Genomic DNA, 16,179 nt, shown 5'->3' on the forward strand with positions numbered 1-16,179 from the left:
GAACATGTGTTCATTCACAAACTCCAAGACAGAGACAGACTGACGGAAGAAACGAAAACGACAGCGCGGTTAGAGCGGGCGTGTGAGACGGCCCACGCTGAAACCGAATCGCCCGGAAGCATGAAGGTGTAAACGCCAAGCGGAGCGGCTTCATTTCTGAAGACAGCTTGTAATAAATCGGTGCGTTGCGGCTCATTTCAGTAGAAGGTTAGGCTTTGTTTCCCCGTCTCATTTCTAGTCTGCTGGGAGGGCGGGGTCTTGGGCTGCGGCAGGTCTGTTTATCAGGGCCGGGCAATCTGTATTTCATATTCAGCCGACATGCCTGGCTCTTTTCATCCATGCCTTTCGGAAGAGCGCTTTGGTCTGGACGGTTTAAAAGTTGTTTAAAAGTGCGAATGGCATTTAGGGCTGAAGCCTGACCTTTCGCCACAATCTCCCATCCGCAGACGCACAAACAGTGATAGATGGCCTCAAATGTGCGACATCACTATCCGGTTCAAGACACACGCACGCGCGCACACACGCACGCAGACACACACACAAGTTATTAAGACCCCAGGGCACGTGTGAGGAGTCGCCACCGCAGGTTGTGACAAAAAAAAAACCCTGCGCGGTTTAAATCAACGTCTCAGCATCAAGGCCGAGCAGAGGTGCGAGAGCTACGGTGAGGGCACCGGGAGGGAGAGGGTCATGAGCAGGCACAAGAGAAATGGAGGGAATAGAAAGAAAGCAGACAAAAATATTGACAAAGGCAGAATTTTAAGTGTGTGTGCGTGTCAGGGAGAGCAAGTGTGCATGAATGCGTGATGTAAACACGACAGAGCGCGAGAAAAGGAGAGCGCATGAAGGAAAGAAAGAGGGAGAGAGATAGAGAGAGAGAAGAAGAGAGAAAAAGACAGGGAGAAAGAGAGGGAGAGAGAGAGCAAGGATGCTCTAACTGATAAGGGGTCAGTGTTTCTCCCTGGAGCCCCATTACAGGATGGCAGTAACGGATGTGGTGGGCAGACAGGAGCACACTGATGTGTGCCACAGTCTGTGTGTGTGTGTGTGTGTGTGTGTGTGTGTGTGTGTGTGTGTGTGTGTGTGTGTGTGTGTGTGTCTGAGAGAGAGTGCATGAATACAACACCCTGATAGCATCTTCACCTCACTGCAGCCACTAACACACCACCATCAATCAGTGCCAAACATATCCAGCAGCACACAGATAGACAGATGGACACACACACACACACGCCCATTCATGCCTGTTGAGACATACTGGACATGCCTACCGGCACAGGGCAGAGAGTAGCCCACGGCTGGGTCGTGGATGAACTGCCTCTCGTCCAGTCTGGTCACACAGTACAGGTGGAAACAGTCCAGACAGATTACGTGACGCTGGGCACACTGAGACACCAGAACGGGACTCCTGCAGGACACAGAGCAGCGTTTGTTAGCCATAACAACCGCTGGCGTCAGCCCGCCATGGGCTCTCGGCGCACAGCCTCATGGGAAAAGAGAAAGGAAATTAGCACCAGTGTGTCAAATGATGAGGGTAAAAGGTGCAAAACGGGCTCGTGTATATAAGTGCGTGCGTGTGTGTGTGTGTGTGTGTGTGTGTGTGTGTGTGTGTGTGTGCATGCGCGTGTGGCTCTGAATGCTGGATGCAGGGTGTTGTGTCTCCTGAGGCTGCCTGAAGACAGATGAGTCTCTGGGGGAAAAGCCTGTTTCAGGGCAGAGTGGGCCAGGAGGCAGCAGGCAGGAGGGCGATCTCATTTAGATACCAGCCACTCAGAGAGCGGAGCATGGGGGGCAGGAGCGCAGGAAAGAGAGACACAATAAGCCCAGGAAGGGAGCGAGTCATTACCGAGAGAGGTCATGTCTGCGCTAGCGGGGCCGCGCGATCTCGCCTCCTGATTTGTGCTCTGTTGCGTTTGCCGATCACTTCCTACAGCCAATGTTCCAAAACGGAACTCGGATTGGAAAAGGAGCCCCGCCGCTCTGTAGCACGCGAAGCCGCTCCGGTAACCTTCGGCGAGCTCGTGCTCGGCACCTCCACACCCCTCCGCGGCTCGATCATAAGTCAACCTGCCAGCGCCGAGTGTGACCCTGCCGACCTCTCTTCTGTCGGGTCTCCGGGAGCTTGACTGCGTCCTTGCCTCTGCCCTTCTCGGCAAACCCACCGCCTCACAAAGGATCGGGGGGTGGGGGGGGCAGGACGTGAAGGACAGAGGCAAAACAATGGCCCACTTAGGAGGGTAATTGCCAGGCCACTTCAATCAGCCCTTGATTTGAATGGTGGCCAGTGGTGATTGGGCTCCATTGTGATGGCTCTCACCCTCCTCCCGTTCAGAGGGGGCCACGGCGGGGCCCTGGGAGAGTCCCCGCACACCTTGGCCAGGCTGGTGATTGCAGGGCTCCGCGCAGCGGGAGGCGGAATTTGGACTCTGAGCCGCCCCTCCTCCACCCACCCCCTACGGGGTCAGGTGGTTCGCTCCGTCGGCAGCTCCGTCGCGAGCTCCGTGAGCTACGGAGATCGCAGGAACCTCGAGGGGCCAAACGGAACTCACCTGGTACAATGCTGCCTTTAACGTAATGATAGCAGGTGTCAGCAATGATGACTGAAAATCGCCGGCCGCTACCGTACGTTTCATTCCCTGTAAGACTGAATAGTGGCTTTGGGCCAGTGTGAAAGGTGCTACTACCAAGTCAGCCATAGTGGCCCACACAGGAAGTACTCACAGGACGTCAGTGCAGGCGATGCAGGGCACACGCCTCACATTGGGCATGATCAGGTCCAGCGCCACCGACGTGTCCTCCTCACAGGTGGGATGGGCGGCACACTTCAGATAAAACTCCTAGACACACACACGCACACGTGCACGCACAACCAAGCATGATGCGCTTGTCGTAAGATCACGGACGAACACACCCCAGCGAAGTCGAGCATTTCCCTTTGGGTGCTGAGGGTGGGAGTGGTGCTGCTCTCTCACCGCTGTGCGACCGTCGCAGCCCTGTGCCTGGCACACGCCGTGGATCCGGCCTGGCAGGAGAACATCATCCCAGCACGACGGCCCCTGCCACCCGGGAAAAAAAGGGTTAACGAGGGGTCACCTCGGGTCAACCTTTAAAAGCGGCCCACGGCCCCTTCCCCATCTGAAATCGTTCGGGCTGTCCTGGCTTGCTCAGCAGTGATGGTGTGCGTTAACACCGAGCACGTCGAAATAAGACGGGCACGGGTAGGCGAATGGGCCGAGTATTGGGATAGAGGAAGAATACGAGAGCGGGTGAGTGTTTATTTCCGAGAACTCTAAAAATAACTCTCGGTTGATTCCTTCTGCACCACCCCCAAAGTTAGTTCCATAAATCTGACTGTTCGCACTGTCAGATTGCGATACCCCACCCATCCAAACTTGTTTTGGGACCCTCCCTCCACCAACAACCACACCCAACTCACACGTCCCCGATTCTGACCGAGTCAGGTCTGATTAGCATAAGGATTTAAAATTCTGACAGGGGCCTTAATAAGCTAGAGAAAAGGTTAAGAAAATCATTACTCCACCCCAGTGGATGGGGGGATGATGGAGGGATGGAGAGACGGAGGGGAGGAAGAAGGGATGAAGCCAGCGTGCCGCGCCGGTGGGGCCTGGAGATTACAAGACGACACCTGCTAAGAGACAGCGAGGAAAGGTCATGGAGACCCACAGCACATCGGCTCAATGCGCACACACACACACACACACACACACACACACACACACACATACAACCCAATACCCCCCACCCCCCTCCCCACCGAACACACACACACACACGAGAATGCACACACAAACATACGCCATGTGAATGTTAATGATTAATGAGAAAAGTGGTTATGAATTATTCAACAACACACCTTCTTCATTGTTCACATTAGTCTCTCCTTTCCTCCGTAACCCCTCCACAGTGTGGAATCAACATCACAACCCCACAAAGCCTTAATTACATTATTGTTGAACAAACAGCACGCTGTCTCTGAGCCCAGGTGCTTGAGCCGAATGGAGAGTTCTTTCTCGGGCAGCCATTCCCAGCACACCGCATGTTTATTGGTTGGTTGAGGACTTGTGCACGCCGTGCTCAATTACAGGCACTCTGATTCAATGAAAACACTGTCAGCAAACGCACACGCGCAACCACACACCCCCAGGCACGCACGCTCCCAAGAGGACGAACGGCAGAAGTCAGACATCGAAACTCTAACACGGATCATTTCAGGATAGCGCTGTAGGGGCGTCTGTGTGAAGAGATGGCAATCTTAAATACAGCCAGGCAGTTAAAAGAACTGAATTCACATAACACAAAACGATACCATAAAATAATACTACTACCAATATCTGTACTCATATAGACACATTATTCTGTGTTTGTCTAGTAGAAGGGAAGACCCGCATTAAATTCTCCTTTTAGATGCCCCCTATGGGCTGAAGACTTGGAACGGGTGCTGTGCGCAGGGTGTTCCGGGTGCCAGCCACCCAATAGGAACTCCTGATTTCCTAATACTGGCATCCGAGTCAAAAGCAGCACAGGTCGCACTGAAGAGGAATCAGGTGCTAAAACTCCTGGCAAAAACGCTTTTCAACCAGGGCCAGAACTCACAAACGGAACACTGGGAGTCCTGGCCCAAACGTCGCCAGAGCAGACTCCGGGAGAGAGAAAAACGGCTCTTCAATTCTTCTCCTCGTACCACAAGTGGAAAAACGGGAGTCTTTCTGGAGCAAAAGGCTTTTGTCTCTGCTTCTCTCCCTGACAGATGATGAGAAACTTCTGGCGACATGTTCAGGCGTGGGCAGAGCTGGCACCCTGTGTGGCTAGGAGGGTTCTCAATGCCAGCTTCAGCATCAGGCTGGCACAGGAAGCGAGTAGCGCTGACACGCGCGGAGCAGGAAAGCCGCCTCCCGTCGCCGCCGACCACCCTGAGCGGGAAAATGCAGGTGCGGCTTAGCGACTTGTCAGTCAGTCTTTCCGGACAGCTTTTCTGGACGCTGGGTGGGGGGAATGCTGATCACACGCTGTGAGGCAGACCAGCAGATAACAGCAGCATACAGTGCCACACATATATACACGCAAGCATACACTCTCACAGACTCATGCACACACATATTCATGTGTCCACACACACACACACACACACACACACACACACACGTGCGCACAAACAGCCCTGGTGGAGTGTTTAAACATATCAGGCTTGGGTATCCAAGATATGCGTGTTTGTCATTTAGCTGTTCTTGAGCAACAGAGCAAATGATTCAGACAAACTGGTTTAAAAGTCACTTCTGTCTTTTAAAGGAACGCCTCACAGCAGAAAGCACAGGGAATGGCACAGTCCCCAGGCAGACAGATGTTTCAGTTTAACTAGCATGCACATATGCACTGCACATCAACGCGGAACATTTGGACATGGCGTTTGCTGGTGTTATTGCTGAGGGGACGGTGGTGCACGTACCCGGCTGAGCGTCAGTGTTCCTTGCTTGCAGGCTATGCAGCGGACGCGTAGCTTCCCAGGTTGAATGGCCCTGCACACCGTTTTACAGAACACATAGAAACTGCTGTGGGGCTTGAGTTCTGCAGGTACAAAATCATAAAACAGCAAGGCAGAGCATTAGCACAACTCGGGGCACAACCATTGGTCAGTGCTGCCTAATCCCGCCCAGTTACACTCTACACTGGGCCCACGTGAGCCCGGCCAGTGAGATACGAGAAACTGCAACAAGTCAGGCACTTCCTCAGGCATTTACAAAGTTTGGCCAAATTCCCCAGGGTTCTTCCCCCGCCCCCGACATATGCCATTTTGCGCCACTTCCGGTGTCGATCAGGAGCAGGGGAGCGGTGCACTGTGCGGCTGGAGGGAGGCTGGACAGGGACAAGACAGGCAGGACAAGGCAGGTCACGGAGGCAGACGGGAGCCCGGGACAAAAGAACCGCAGATCCAATTAAGCCAGACAAAACACAACTGGACATCCCTGTGGTAAATGATTTAGTAAAGAGAGGACATGCTCTGTCTGTCTGCTCCTCGGTTTCCTAACAAACACACCCCCCACTTACCCACACACACAGACACACACACACACACACACACACACACACATTTTAAGCAGAATTCTCATTAGAGCTAAAAGCATGGGCAGGAGGAGAGGGGTGGAATACCTTGACACGATTCTCAATAAATCCAGCAGAGTGGGTTTTATAAGGCGGGCCTCGTCAAATTTATGATTTCGGCGCGAGAGCGCTCCATTATGCTAATGCTTTTAAAGTGAGGAGGGTGAGGTAAAGGAGACTGTGCGTCAGGGCCGGGTAGTCTGGGTGGGGCCGGGAGCAAGGACAAACAGAGGATGGCTTTCAAAGCTACTGTGGATGCCAAGAAACAGCTAATAGAGAACTTGATGGGGATGCGGGGAGTTCAAAGTTTTAACTCGCAAAAATGGGCACAATAGGAGGAGCCTGACTGCAGAAGCTGCCCGGGGTGTAGGTGTCTGACCTGGAAACGCGGCACTTGCTAGCTCAGCTTGGCCTTTGCTCACACACCCAAACACACACTCGCACTCGAGCCGGTACCTGTTCGTGTGGGCGTGTCCTCTGCAGCCGGGGCGTCCCCCTCCAGGACGGCGGCCAGGCCGATGGAGGTTGCGGGCAGGCGGGAGGCGCTGAGGTCCAGCCGGGTCAGGCCGTCCATGCTGCCACGCAGCGTCCGCTGCAGGACGAGCTCGGAGCGGCGGGTGGCGGTGGGTGGAGCCAGTACCACGTGCACCGTGCTCTGCTCCGGCAGATCGCAGGCCTGTCAGGGCAGGACAGAGGAAAGCCTGTCATCAGTCCTCAATGTCACCGTCACGGCTTGATCTGCCCTAAAACTGTACACATCCAGAAACGGGCGGGCAGTTACTTGTCTGCATTCAGAGGACGCTGCTACACACAAGGCAGGCAAGTTTAAGCATGCAAAAACAAAAGTGCGGCAGATTAACCGCCTGATCGTGTAAAAATTAATTAATTAATTTTTTTGACAAGATAAACGAAAGGCCTGCCATCCTTTGTAAACTCTCTGGAAATGATACACATCTTCGTGGCGGTGTACTACAGTCTGAAAAGGGCCGGATCGAAGCCCTCTCTCGTACCGCGCAGGATTGCGTTTGTTTTAACGCTCCACCGTGTTTAAGGGATGGGAAGCATGAGATGTGCCTGTCTCAATTACAGCTAATCCAGATAGCAGGGACACTTCATACTGCTGGGATTACGGATGGAAGGGATAAACACGGAACTCGCCGCACAGCCCTCTCACAAAACTGCCAGCAAAGTGAAAAGAGCCCCCCCCAAAATGGACAGAAATAGCGCTGGGCGACTAGGATGCCGAAAGATTACAATAGAATCTATCGGGTCATCCTTAAGACTTTAACAAGCTCTATCTATTTCGAATTCTTTCGAATAATCATATTAATAATAAACCACTTTCCCTTTAGTGCTTTTCGCGGCACGGCTTATTTGCGTTATGTCTTAATATCACCTGTGGCAAACACCTCTCCCCTCGCCCTCTCCTGGAAGGTTCTTCCGGGGAGACTGTGCGGTAGGGCTGTTTGTACTCCGCTGGTTGTCCTCGGCTTCACAAAGAAATCTACGATGCGAAATCATAAGCGGGTCCTCGTTCAAAGCAAGAGGCTTTATTAGAGAAGCTGCGCCCAAACAGGGGAAAGATCCTCTACACGCGTGGTAATTCCCGGAGAGCGTGACAGGCCGAACACCGCTTGGACACGGAGGGGAAATATTGTCCACAAAAACCAATTTGATCTTGTTCATTTTCCCCCGACGGACAGCAAAGACCAACTTTTAATGATATCTTAATGATGACCCCCTCGGCTGGGGTGAAGGACCTACCAGATGATCACTGTTCATAGTTTCACAGCGTAAAGGAGAGTTCTAACGTACCTGGGAGCAACTGCAGCCGCTGGGCAAAATGGAGAAACTAAAGACTACGGGGGCTAATTTTAGAACCCGCTAGAGAAACGAACGATGAATATATGGTAATTAGCATTGATTATACGCTGAGTGATGGATAGTTGAAAAGTCAGTGCGTCATCTGTAATGCCCAGGCAGGAGGGATAGGAGATATTTTAATGGTCAATAGTACCTTAATAGTCAATAGTACCTTATAGCGCTATGACAGCACTTTTTGGCATTGCTTTTCTAATCAATAGCAAGATGGTGTCAGGTAGATGCCCCTTCTGAGTGAAAGAGCACAGCCACAGCCGTTAGTTCACATGAGTGAAGTAGCCATCACGATAATCGATCCTCCTGTGTCAGAGAACTAACGTTTAAGTAGCCCTGAATTTGCCTCACCATGGAACATCACAATTTCCACAATTTCTTCAATGACAATAAAGCTATATTAATATTAATACTTAACATTCCCCCAGATTCAAAATAAACAAACAGCAACCTACACAGACAAAAGCACACGGTCAAACTAATTCTGCCACTTACGTATTTACATGGAACAACATGAAACCTAAATCAAAGGGAAATAAACACTACGAAACAACACCAAAGAGAAATAAAGGGGATTGGGGCTCAATGTATGTTTACACAACAAGTCAAACAAACAAACATAAAAGGCAGCAAAACGTGACGCTTCCTCTGCGAGCCGCGGCCCTCTGCAACAGCGTCACAGCATGCCTAGCAGGCGCATCTCACGTTCGCGTGACCTTTTCCAATTATGATGTGCTCTTTGAGACTCTGATCAACAAGTCAGTGTTTTAAAGAGAAGGATGCGCCGCATTAGCTGCTGCTTGGATGTTCGGAGCCGTGCGGCGGGTGGAATTTCAATTTCAAGAGTGAGGAGACAATCAATGGGTCCTACGTTTGGAATTCGCAAGCAGCCTGGGGAGATTCCCCACCAATTTGCCAAGGTCATCCAGGGTTAAAGCTATCCCCTACGCATCAGGCCGCACGAAAATATTCGCCTTTGTGCTGTCGGGACGTGGAGCTACGCTACATGTGTGAGGAATGCAAGGTCTGAAGGCATGCTCCATGCCATTAGCCCTGTTCAGAGCAATGGGCCTTTGTTTTTATTCGTGAAGGATAGCTATGCTGACAGCCAGAAACACAGACATTAGCCTCTAGAGGCAGCAACCACTGCATTCATTTTATGTTCTTCCAAACAGTCTAAATTCATTGCTACTATTTTTTGTTTTGATATTTTTAGCCTTGGAAATTAGTAGCTTCAATGGCTATTTATTCAGTTCTGCATTTCTCTACTGCAAGCGATTCCTTTAGTAATCAAACTAATCACTTCATAAAGAATCATAAAGGGTAAAACATAAACAGTGAAACAGTCTCTCTCATACACAGTTTCAGGTGTAGTCACAGCATCTAGTTTGTGAAATCCGAACAGAAAGGGAAGAGAGAATCTGGGTGCACAGGAACTGATAACTGACCAACTTTATGGTGAAACCATAACTGAAAAACCTGATTTCCTATCTAACAGCTTTGTACAGCCATATATATATATATATATATATATATATATATATATATATATATATATATATATATATATATATATATATGGTGGGGGGGGGGGGGGGATTGTTATTATATATGGGATTTTTCAAGTGAAAAGCTGTCCTGCATGTGTAGCACCTGAGCTCCATTATGCTGGGATTTGAGTGCTAATGCCAAAACAAACCTCACCATCCTGAGCCTGGACAAACACCATTAGTCAACAACACGCTAGAACAGGCTGGGGAGAGCAGGCCGACCCACTGCTGCTCCGGAGCGTGGAGCCAAGCCGAGGCACGCGCAGCCAGCAGCCGAGCACCTGCCACCAGAGCCGGGCGGACGGCTGCGAGGCAGGCAGATGGCGGGGCGAAGCCGGGCTAAAGCGCGCTGAGTCTCACGACAAGCCGGGCGACCCGGGCGCAACCCCGGGGGAGCAGGCATGAGGGGCCTGGCGGCACGACCAGCCAAGGATGGGGATGGTTAGCTCAGCTCTGAACATATGGGGCTGAGAATGAGTGAGTGAGAAGGGAGCCAATTGGAGACTACATGACGAGTGGCACAAAGATATTGTTTCTGAAAGGGTTCCAACATTAAAGTGGAGGGAATACAGGAAGGAGGAGAAAAAAAAGAAGTATGAGATGCAATGAGAGAGAAAACCATCCAAAAGAGGGAGAGAGGGGCAGACAGAGAAGAATCGAGAGAAGAGACAAAGACAAAGATGAAGAGGAACAGTGGAGAAAGAGTGACATAGAGGGATGGTCAGAGAGAAAATGGAGGCGAAGCAGAGATGGATGAGACAAACGGAGAGAGAAGGAAGAAGTGTTGGTGCTCCTCAGGGATGGTGAAGCTAATAGAGCGCATTACAGCAAATGCTCCTCTCGTCACTACAAATGTCAGACTGCAAGTCCCACGGCACACACAGATAAACAGCGAAAGCTGTATGCGCCTGCAGCTACACACACACGCGTGTTCCTGAGACACTCCGGGACCAACCGTGACTTGCCTCAAAACACATAGCCAAACACACACCCCCACCTCATCCCAACACACACACATTTTTACTTCAAAACACAATCAGCTTGCAGTAATTTGCCTGGTCTGTTTTGGGAGACCCCTGTTGTCCAAATTATTAAATGCTAATTACAAGGAAATAGAAATAGCCGTTACAACCAGAGCGCTTACTCAAAGACAGAGAACACAAATATCCCGAATTTCCAGATATGTTTAATTGCCCCGTCTTTATAGCCATATGTTAACCTGCTGTGTTACAGGACTGGCAGGGAGCCGTTCCAAAGTCGACCGTTAACGGTAGCGAGTAACTGACGCCTTGAACGCGCGCGTCTTTTTTTTTTTTTTTTTTTTTTTTTTGTAACCGGCATCCACGCCGCATCCCCTCGTGGACATGTCGTTTATAACCGAAGCGGTGGCGGCGCGGCGCGGCGCGGCTGGCGAACAGGTGAGGCGCGCACACGGCACATTAAGCATGCGTTGATTGCGGCGTCACACTGAGAGAATCGCACTACTTTAACACGAGCAGTTTGACACTTGGTGCTACTGCTACGCTAATAACCCATCAGCGTCTCTAGACGCCAGCATAACCAAACTCTTTAATTACAGAAGGCTTTATCTGGGCACTGCTGTATTCATTGAGCAATGAAGCCAATGGAAATATGAATGAAAGACGTGTAAATTAATTTCGAGAGGAGACGAGAGCTCATTAAAAACGAACTGAGCAAGTATATGGCATATTGAATCCACCCAGAGCAAAAGGAAAACGGTGACACTTGTAGTTCCAGTAATTTCTGGGTGTGTATGTGTGCGCATGTGTGTGCGCCAATATATCGTTGGAATTCCAAAAGGGCCATACAGAAATACAGCTTCAGTACTTCAGGACCAGTCAAAAAAAGCACCATGTTAAAAGAGTGACCTCCTTATACCGGTAAACGCACGGAACCACAGTGCCTCTAATTAGTCAGTAACGCGGCCAAAACAAACATACATGCTCAAACGGCTAATAGGAGGGGAAAGACGCTCATCATTAACACAGCTCAAATGACACTGTGCTAATTGAGGGCAACTGCCTTTCACTACTTTTTAGTCACATTAGCATTCTGACCAAATGACTCCTTTAAACGGGGAACACTGTGCTTGTCTGGAACACTGTTCTCCACTGTTCTCTCGAGCTATCAGTTAGGTTTCCAATACACTTCATGTCCCATAAACCAATTTTACGGACACCTGGATGCTATAACAGACAGAGGCAGACACAGACCCATGCGTGGGTCACCTTCACGTCTGCCACGCCATAAAGAACCTCCCCCTTAGACTATCTCTTTTCTGTTGGTCCGTTGCCGTTAGTCCAGTGGAAACGCGAGAACAGCTGCGACCGGTTCTCTCGGTTCACGGGCGCGAGCAAAGCAGTGCAATTAAATCACCTGCTTGCTATAACTGACACACACAACCTAATTAGCTAGCCTGGGCCTTGCCACGGCAAAGAGTGCATTATGAGAATCTAAAGGTGTGACCGACGTGACTGACCAGCTAGTAACCTGGGTCAGTGCTTGTTTATTCTGTGTGCTGACAAGTGCAAAATGCCACCATGACACATAGAATCCTTCGAGTCTTCTGCATATAAAACAAGCAGGCTTTAAATGGTGCTTATTTGTACAAATATTAATTCCCCTAATCCTCAGTGGAGGCTGTGTTTGCGGAGGGCACCCCTAACTCCACTGCTCTTATACCCTTCCCCAACAAATAAACTGCCAATTAGTTCTGCTGTGTTTAAACTGCTTTAAAGTGCAGATTTCAATTAAAAGTGCTAACTGCCAAGCCTAATATTGTAATGAGGCTATCCAGAACAAACAGTCAAGTAATGAACAACTCTGACTCATTCTTAGGCCATTACTCTCTTGCTTGAGACTTGGATGTCACTGGTGGAAATGCAGCAAGTCTTATGAGTTGTAGTATGTGCTTGAACTCTAGGGGGCAGAGTGGAGTCACACTGCACTTCTCACTGGTTGCTCTGGGGACCATGCTCCACCGGCCATGACCTGCGCTGATTCCTCCTTCACCAGAACTGTCAAGAAAAAATGGGGCAGAGTACTAGAGAAATGCTAGGAGAGCATCAGTGGGAGCGGGGCATGAAATGTGCTTGTGTGTGTGTGTATTCTATCTAATTGTATCTGCACCGATAGTGCATCTAAGAATACCTCTGTGAGTAAGTGTGCGCGTTTTAATGCATAATTAAGAAGGTCAGGCTTAATGAAGCACCGTGCACTGAAGTTCAGGAGAACCCTAGGCTCTGTTTACCCACAGAGAAAGAAAGAAAAGGTGAGATGGAGTAAGAGAAAGACAGAGGGACAGATAGGTGGAGAGAAACAAGACAAACAGGAGTGATGTACTGACTGAGAGAGAGAAAAAAAAGTAGTGATGTACTGACTGAGAGAGAGAGAAAAGTCAGAAAGATGGGAGAGAGATGCAGAAAGCAGCTTGGGTGTTAATACACACTTGGTTACCTGTGTTGCCTACCAGAGAATTTGACCCTGATGCTAATGCACGATGCCTGTCGACAGTAACCTTGTCGGCCAAACGAGAGCGCATGAGAAATGGGGGTGGGCATACAGAAAGACGGGAGGAGTTACCTGTAGAGTGGCGTCACTATGGAGCTCTCGCCCGGCGAAGATCACCCGGAGCTGATCGGGCTGCGCTCCCCGCAGACGCCCCACTGCCTCCATGAGTTCCGCCACACTTGCCCCCTCTTCCACCTCCAGCGGGAAACCATGACTCGAGTTAAACCGCACATACACTGAGGCAACCAGAAGGAGACAGATGGAGAATGAGAGGGAGCGTGAGGAAGAGACAGAGAAAAAGTGAGAGAAAGAGATGTATGTAGATGTAATAGAACAAATGAATAAATCTCTCTCCAGTGTGGTGGTTTTGGGTAGTTCTTTTGGGTACAAAGCTCAGGTTTTGCGGATGTCAGGGAAAATCAAGAAGCAGCCAGCTGCGGGCGGAGAGCAGGAGGCTGTGTGAGGCAGAGTCGCCGTGGTGAAGAAGGACGTGTGGAAAGGAGACGTAGGACAGGGTCTGGAGACAGAATACGAGAGGGACGGGGAGGGGACGTTGTGGGGGATGGACAGGTGACGGAGGCGCAGCAAGACAAAGACTCTGACTTTAACATTCAGCCCATAAAGCCACTTCCTGCAACTCCCCGAACCCCCTTCATTAAGATAACTGCGATTTGGTGCAGAAGTGGGTTTTTTTCCCCCGTTATCGCCCCTGCTTATCATTTTAATTGAAACGAGTCAACCTTTGCAGAGGACCTCAAGGCATGGAGATACATTCACAAATGGAAAACAGGTTGATCTGGGGGAAAAAATCCCCTCAATCAAAAAGCAAATTATGAGGAGAAACCAAGAGTGGGGGTTACGTTCTCCTTGCATGTGCATAATCTGCTCAAAGAAGCATTTTCTCCAACTGAACGACTGATGGAAAGGAACAACTGGATGTACACAAAACGTTTGGTGAACGACCCTTTGTTTCTTTCAGCCCCTCCCATTCTATGGCACATAAAAGTGTACGCCTGAGAGGCACGCCTCTTTCGCCCCTCCACAGGGACTTGGACATTCGGTCTCAATGTCGCTGAAGGCCAGCTCCTCTAGGAAATTGCATCTGCTGATATCACAGAGGGGGCGGGGCCGGAGCTTTGTGCTGATTGCCACTAAATGACAGAGGGCAACAGTTCCAGCTCCAGCTCTGAAGAGCGAGGTGAGTGATTGCATGTTGTGAGAGCGTGACATTCCCCAACAACTGCGTTCCATCAACCACTTGTGAAGGCAAACTGCACATGGCTCAAAAGTGGCCAAAAAAAACCAACAAATCATATCCGGGAGAAGGGACAAAGAAAAAAAAAACCCAGAAACACAAAGGTGAAATGCAGGAATCAGCCTAATGTTGGGCTTAGGCGAACAATAAAAACAACGCACTTGAATTTGGCCGATGAAGTACGTTGGTAACCAGCTGCGGCAGTTCAATATGACTTCGATTTCTCACACACGGGCAGTACTATTCTTTTGGACAGCTCTAAAATACTTCCAATTCATATCACCACAAGAGTCCGCTAATATTAAAATGACTACTGGTGCACTTCCATTCTTCTCCGGTCCCGCTAATAACCGCAATAATAGCAGGCTCACATCGCCATTGACAGTTGGGACAAAGATAAGCCCATGTGAACCTGGAGCGGTGCTGCGGAGCTGGTGGCAGTTTGGGCCGAGGAGGATGTTTGCCGTCGTTCCAATTTCCATAATCTCCCTCATTGTTTTGTCTCCATTCCAGGAGGGTAACAAATGAGTAAATTCCGCCTTTGTCATGTTTCATCACGCCAGGAGTCACTTTGGCAAGGGGGTCGCGACGTGCCTGAGTTGCGTCAGACAGCAGGAGTGACGGAACATGGTCGCTGCAACTCACAGAGGCCACTGTGACCGTTGTTCCAACCCAGCTATTACTCTCCAGAACCCACCAGCGTCAGTTCAGAAGATATCTCTGAATGCCCTTATGTAGTTTATTAGCTGTGATGCAACATTTGAAGTTAACATTGGTTACACCTTCCCATGAGCAAAAGCTTAACATCTGACTAGAGAGGAAGCTGGCTTTGTTTTCTCTTTTCTTTCCCTCCTCAAAGGCGCCAGCGTTTCATGCTCATGACGACTTGGCAGGAGATGAATTTCGGGCCGAATTCCGTCTGACAGCTGTTTGTCATGTCGCCTGCAGCAGCCGAAGTTTGTGAATTCGTTCTGCTGCCCAAAAAAAAGTCATGCAAAATAATTCTACTGCTCAGCTAGGCAGCCCGTGCGTTTGATTCAGTGGACCATGACAGTGGGGATACTCTGGCCTCTCCAATATGAATATTTGTCATGCGGAAATTGAGCGCAGAGAGAACAGTGTGGAGAATCAAATCAGTGAGGGATTCAAAAAGAGAGACTGTGTGTAAAAAGAGTAGTTGTGTGTGTGCACTGCAGCACATTTTTTAAAAATCTGTGTGGGGGAAGGGGTGGATCACAACCCCCCCCCCCCCCCCCCCCACACCCAAACCTCCGATGTTTAACATCTCACATGGGTCAGAGGGACACTTTCTTGGGGGGAATCCAAATCGTGACACAGGTGCCAAAATTTTGTTAGAAATATCATTTAAACAAAAGCGTAGCAGAATTACAAACTTGCTTTGTTTGTTGGTCTTTAATATTATTTGGTCCTTCTTGCTTTTTACCGTACGGACTGCAACAGATGCAAGTAGTTCCAACCAAATGTGATAATAAGGTCTCCTGTCTGTCAAAATATGTCCTATATTCTGAGGAAACAAAATACAGAAACACACGTTACTGAATTGTGAAGTCTGAAAGCTGAGAATGTGCAGTGAGAAGAGCTGTAAGCTTATATAAGCCGGTGAGATTCTGTAAAAGTAATTATAACTGATATACACTGAAATAGATTTACACTTCAGTAGTCAACGTTTTCCTGATATCAAAGTGCACTTAGGCTAATCAAAACCCATATGTGAAAATGAACTCATTTTCATTCAGGATAGCAACACTAGCAGGACATGGTGTGTGACACTTATGCCACAGTCTGATCAATGAGTTGACGTGTTCTTACAACTGAGGTGCTACAGGAAGG

General features: G+C 49.6%; 1 protein-coding gene across 3 annotated transcripts in view; it reads right to left on the bottom strand.

The window, feature by feature from the left end:
- prkn (parkin RBR E3 ubiquitin protein ligase) overlaps nt 1-16,179 on the bottom strand; it is a 56,075-nt gene that overhangs the window by 28,721 nt on the left and 11,175 nt on the right. For 2 of the 3 annotated variants that reach the window (XM_035531397.1, XM_027002518.2), the window contains exons 2-7: nt 13,146-13,309; nt 6,574-6,793; nt 5,465-5,583; nt 2,973-3,056; nt 2,722-2,837; nt 1,272-1,408 (exon numbers count right to left, since the gene is read on the bottom strand). In XM_035531397.1, the coding sequence (XP_035387290.1) occupies nt 1,272-1,408; nt 2,722-2,837; nt 2,973-3,056; nt 5,465-5,583; nt 6,574-6,793; nt 13,146-13,309 (840 nt within the window). The remainder of the gene's footprint in view (nt 1-1,271; nt 1,409-2,721; nt 2,838-2,972; nt 3,057-5,464; nt 5,584-6,573; nt 6,794-13,145; nt 13,310-16,179) is intronic. The other variant, XM_035531398.1, reaches the window with a different exon arrangement.

This window comes from Electrophorus electricus, chromosome 11 (assembly GCF_013358815.1).
Source record: "Electrophorus electricus isolate fEleEle1 chromosome 11, fEleEle1.pri, whole genome shotgun sequence".
Lineage (NCBI taxonomy): Eukaryota > Metazoa > Chordata > Actinopteri > Gymnotiformes > Gymnotidae > Electrophorus > Electrophorus electricus.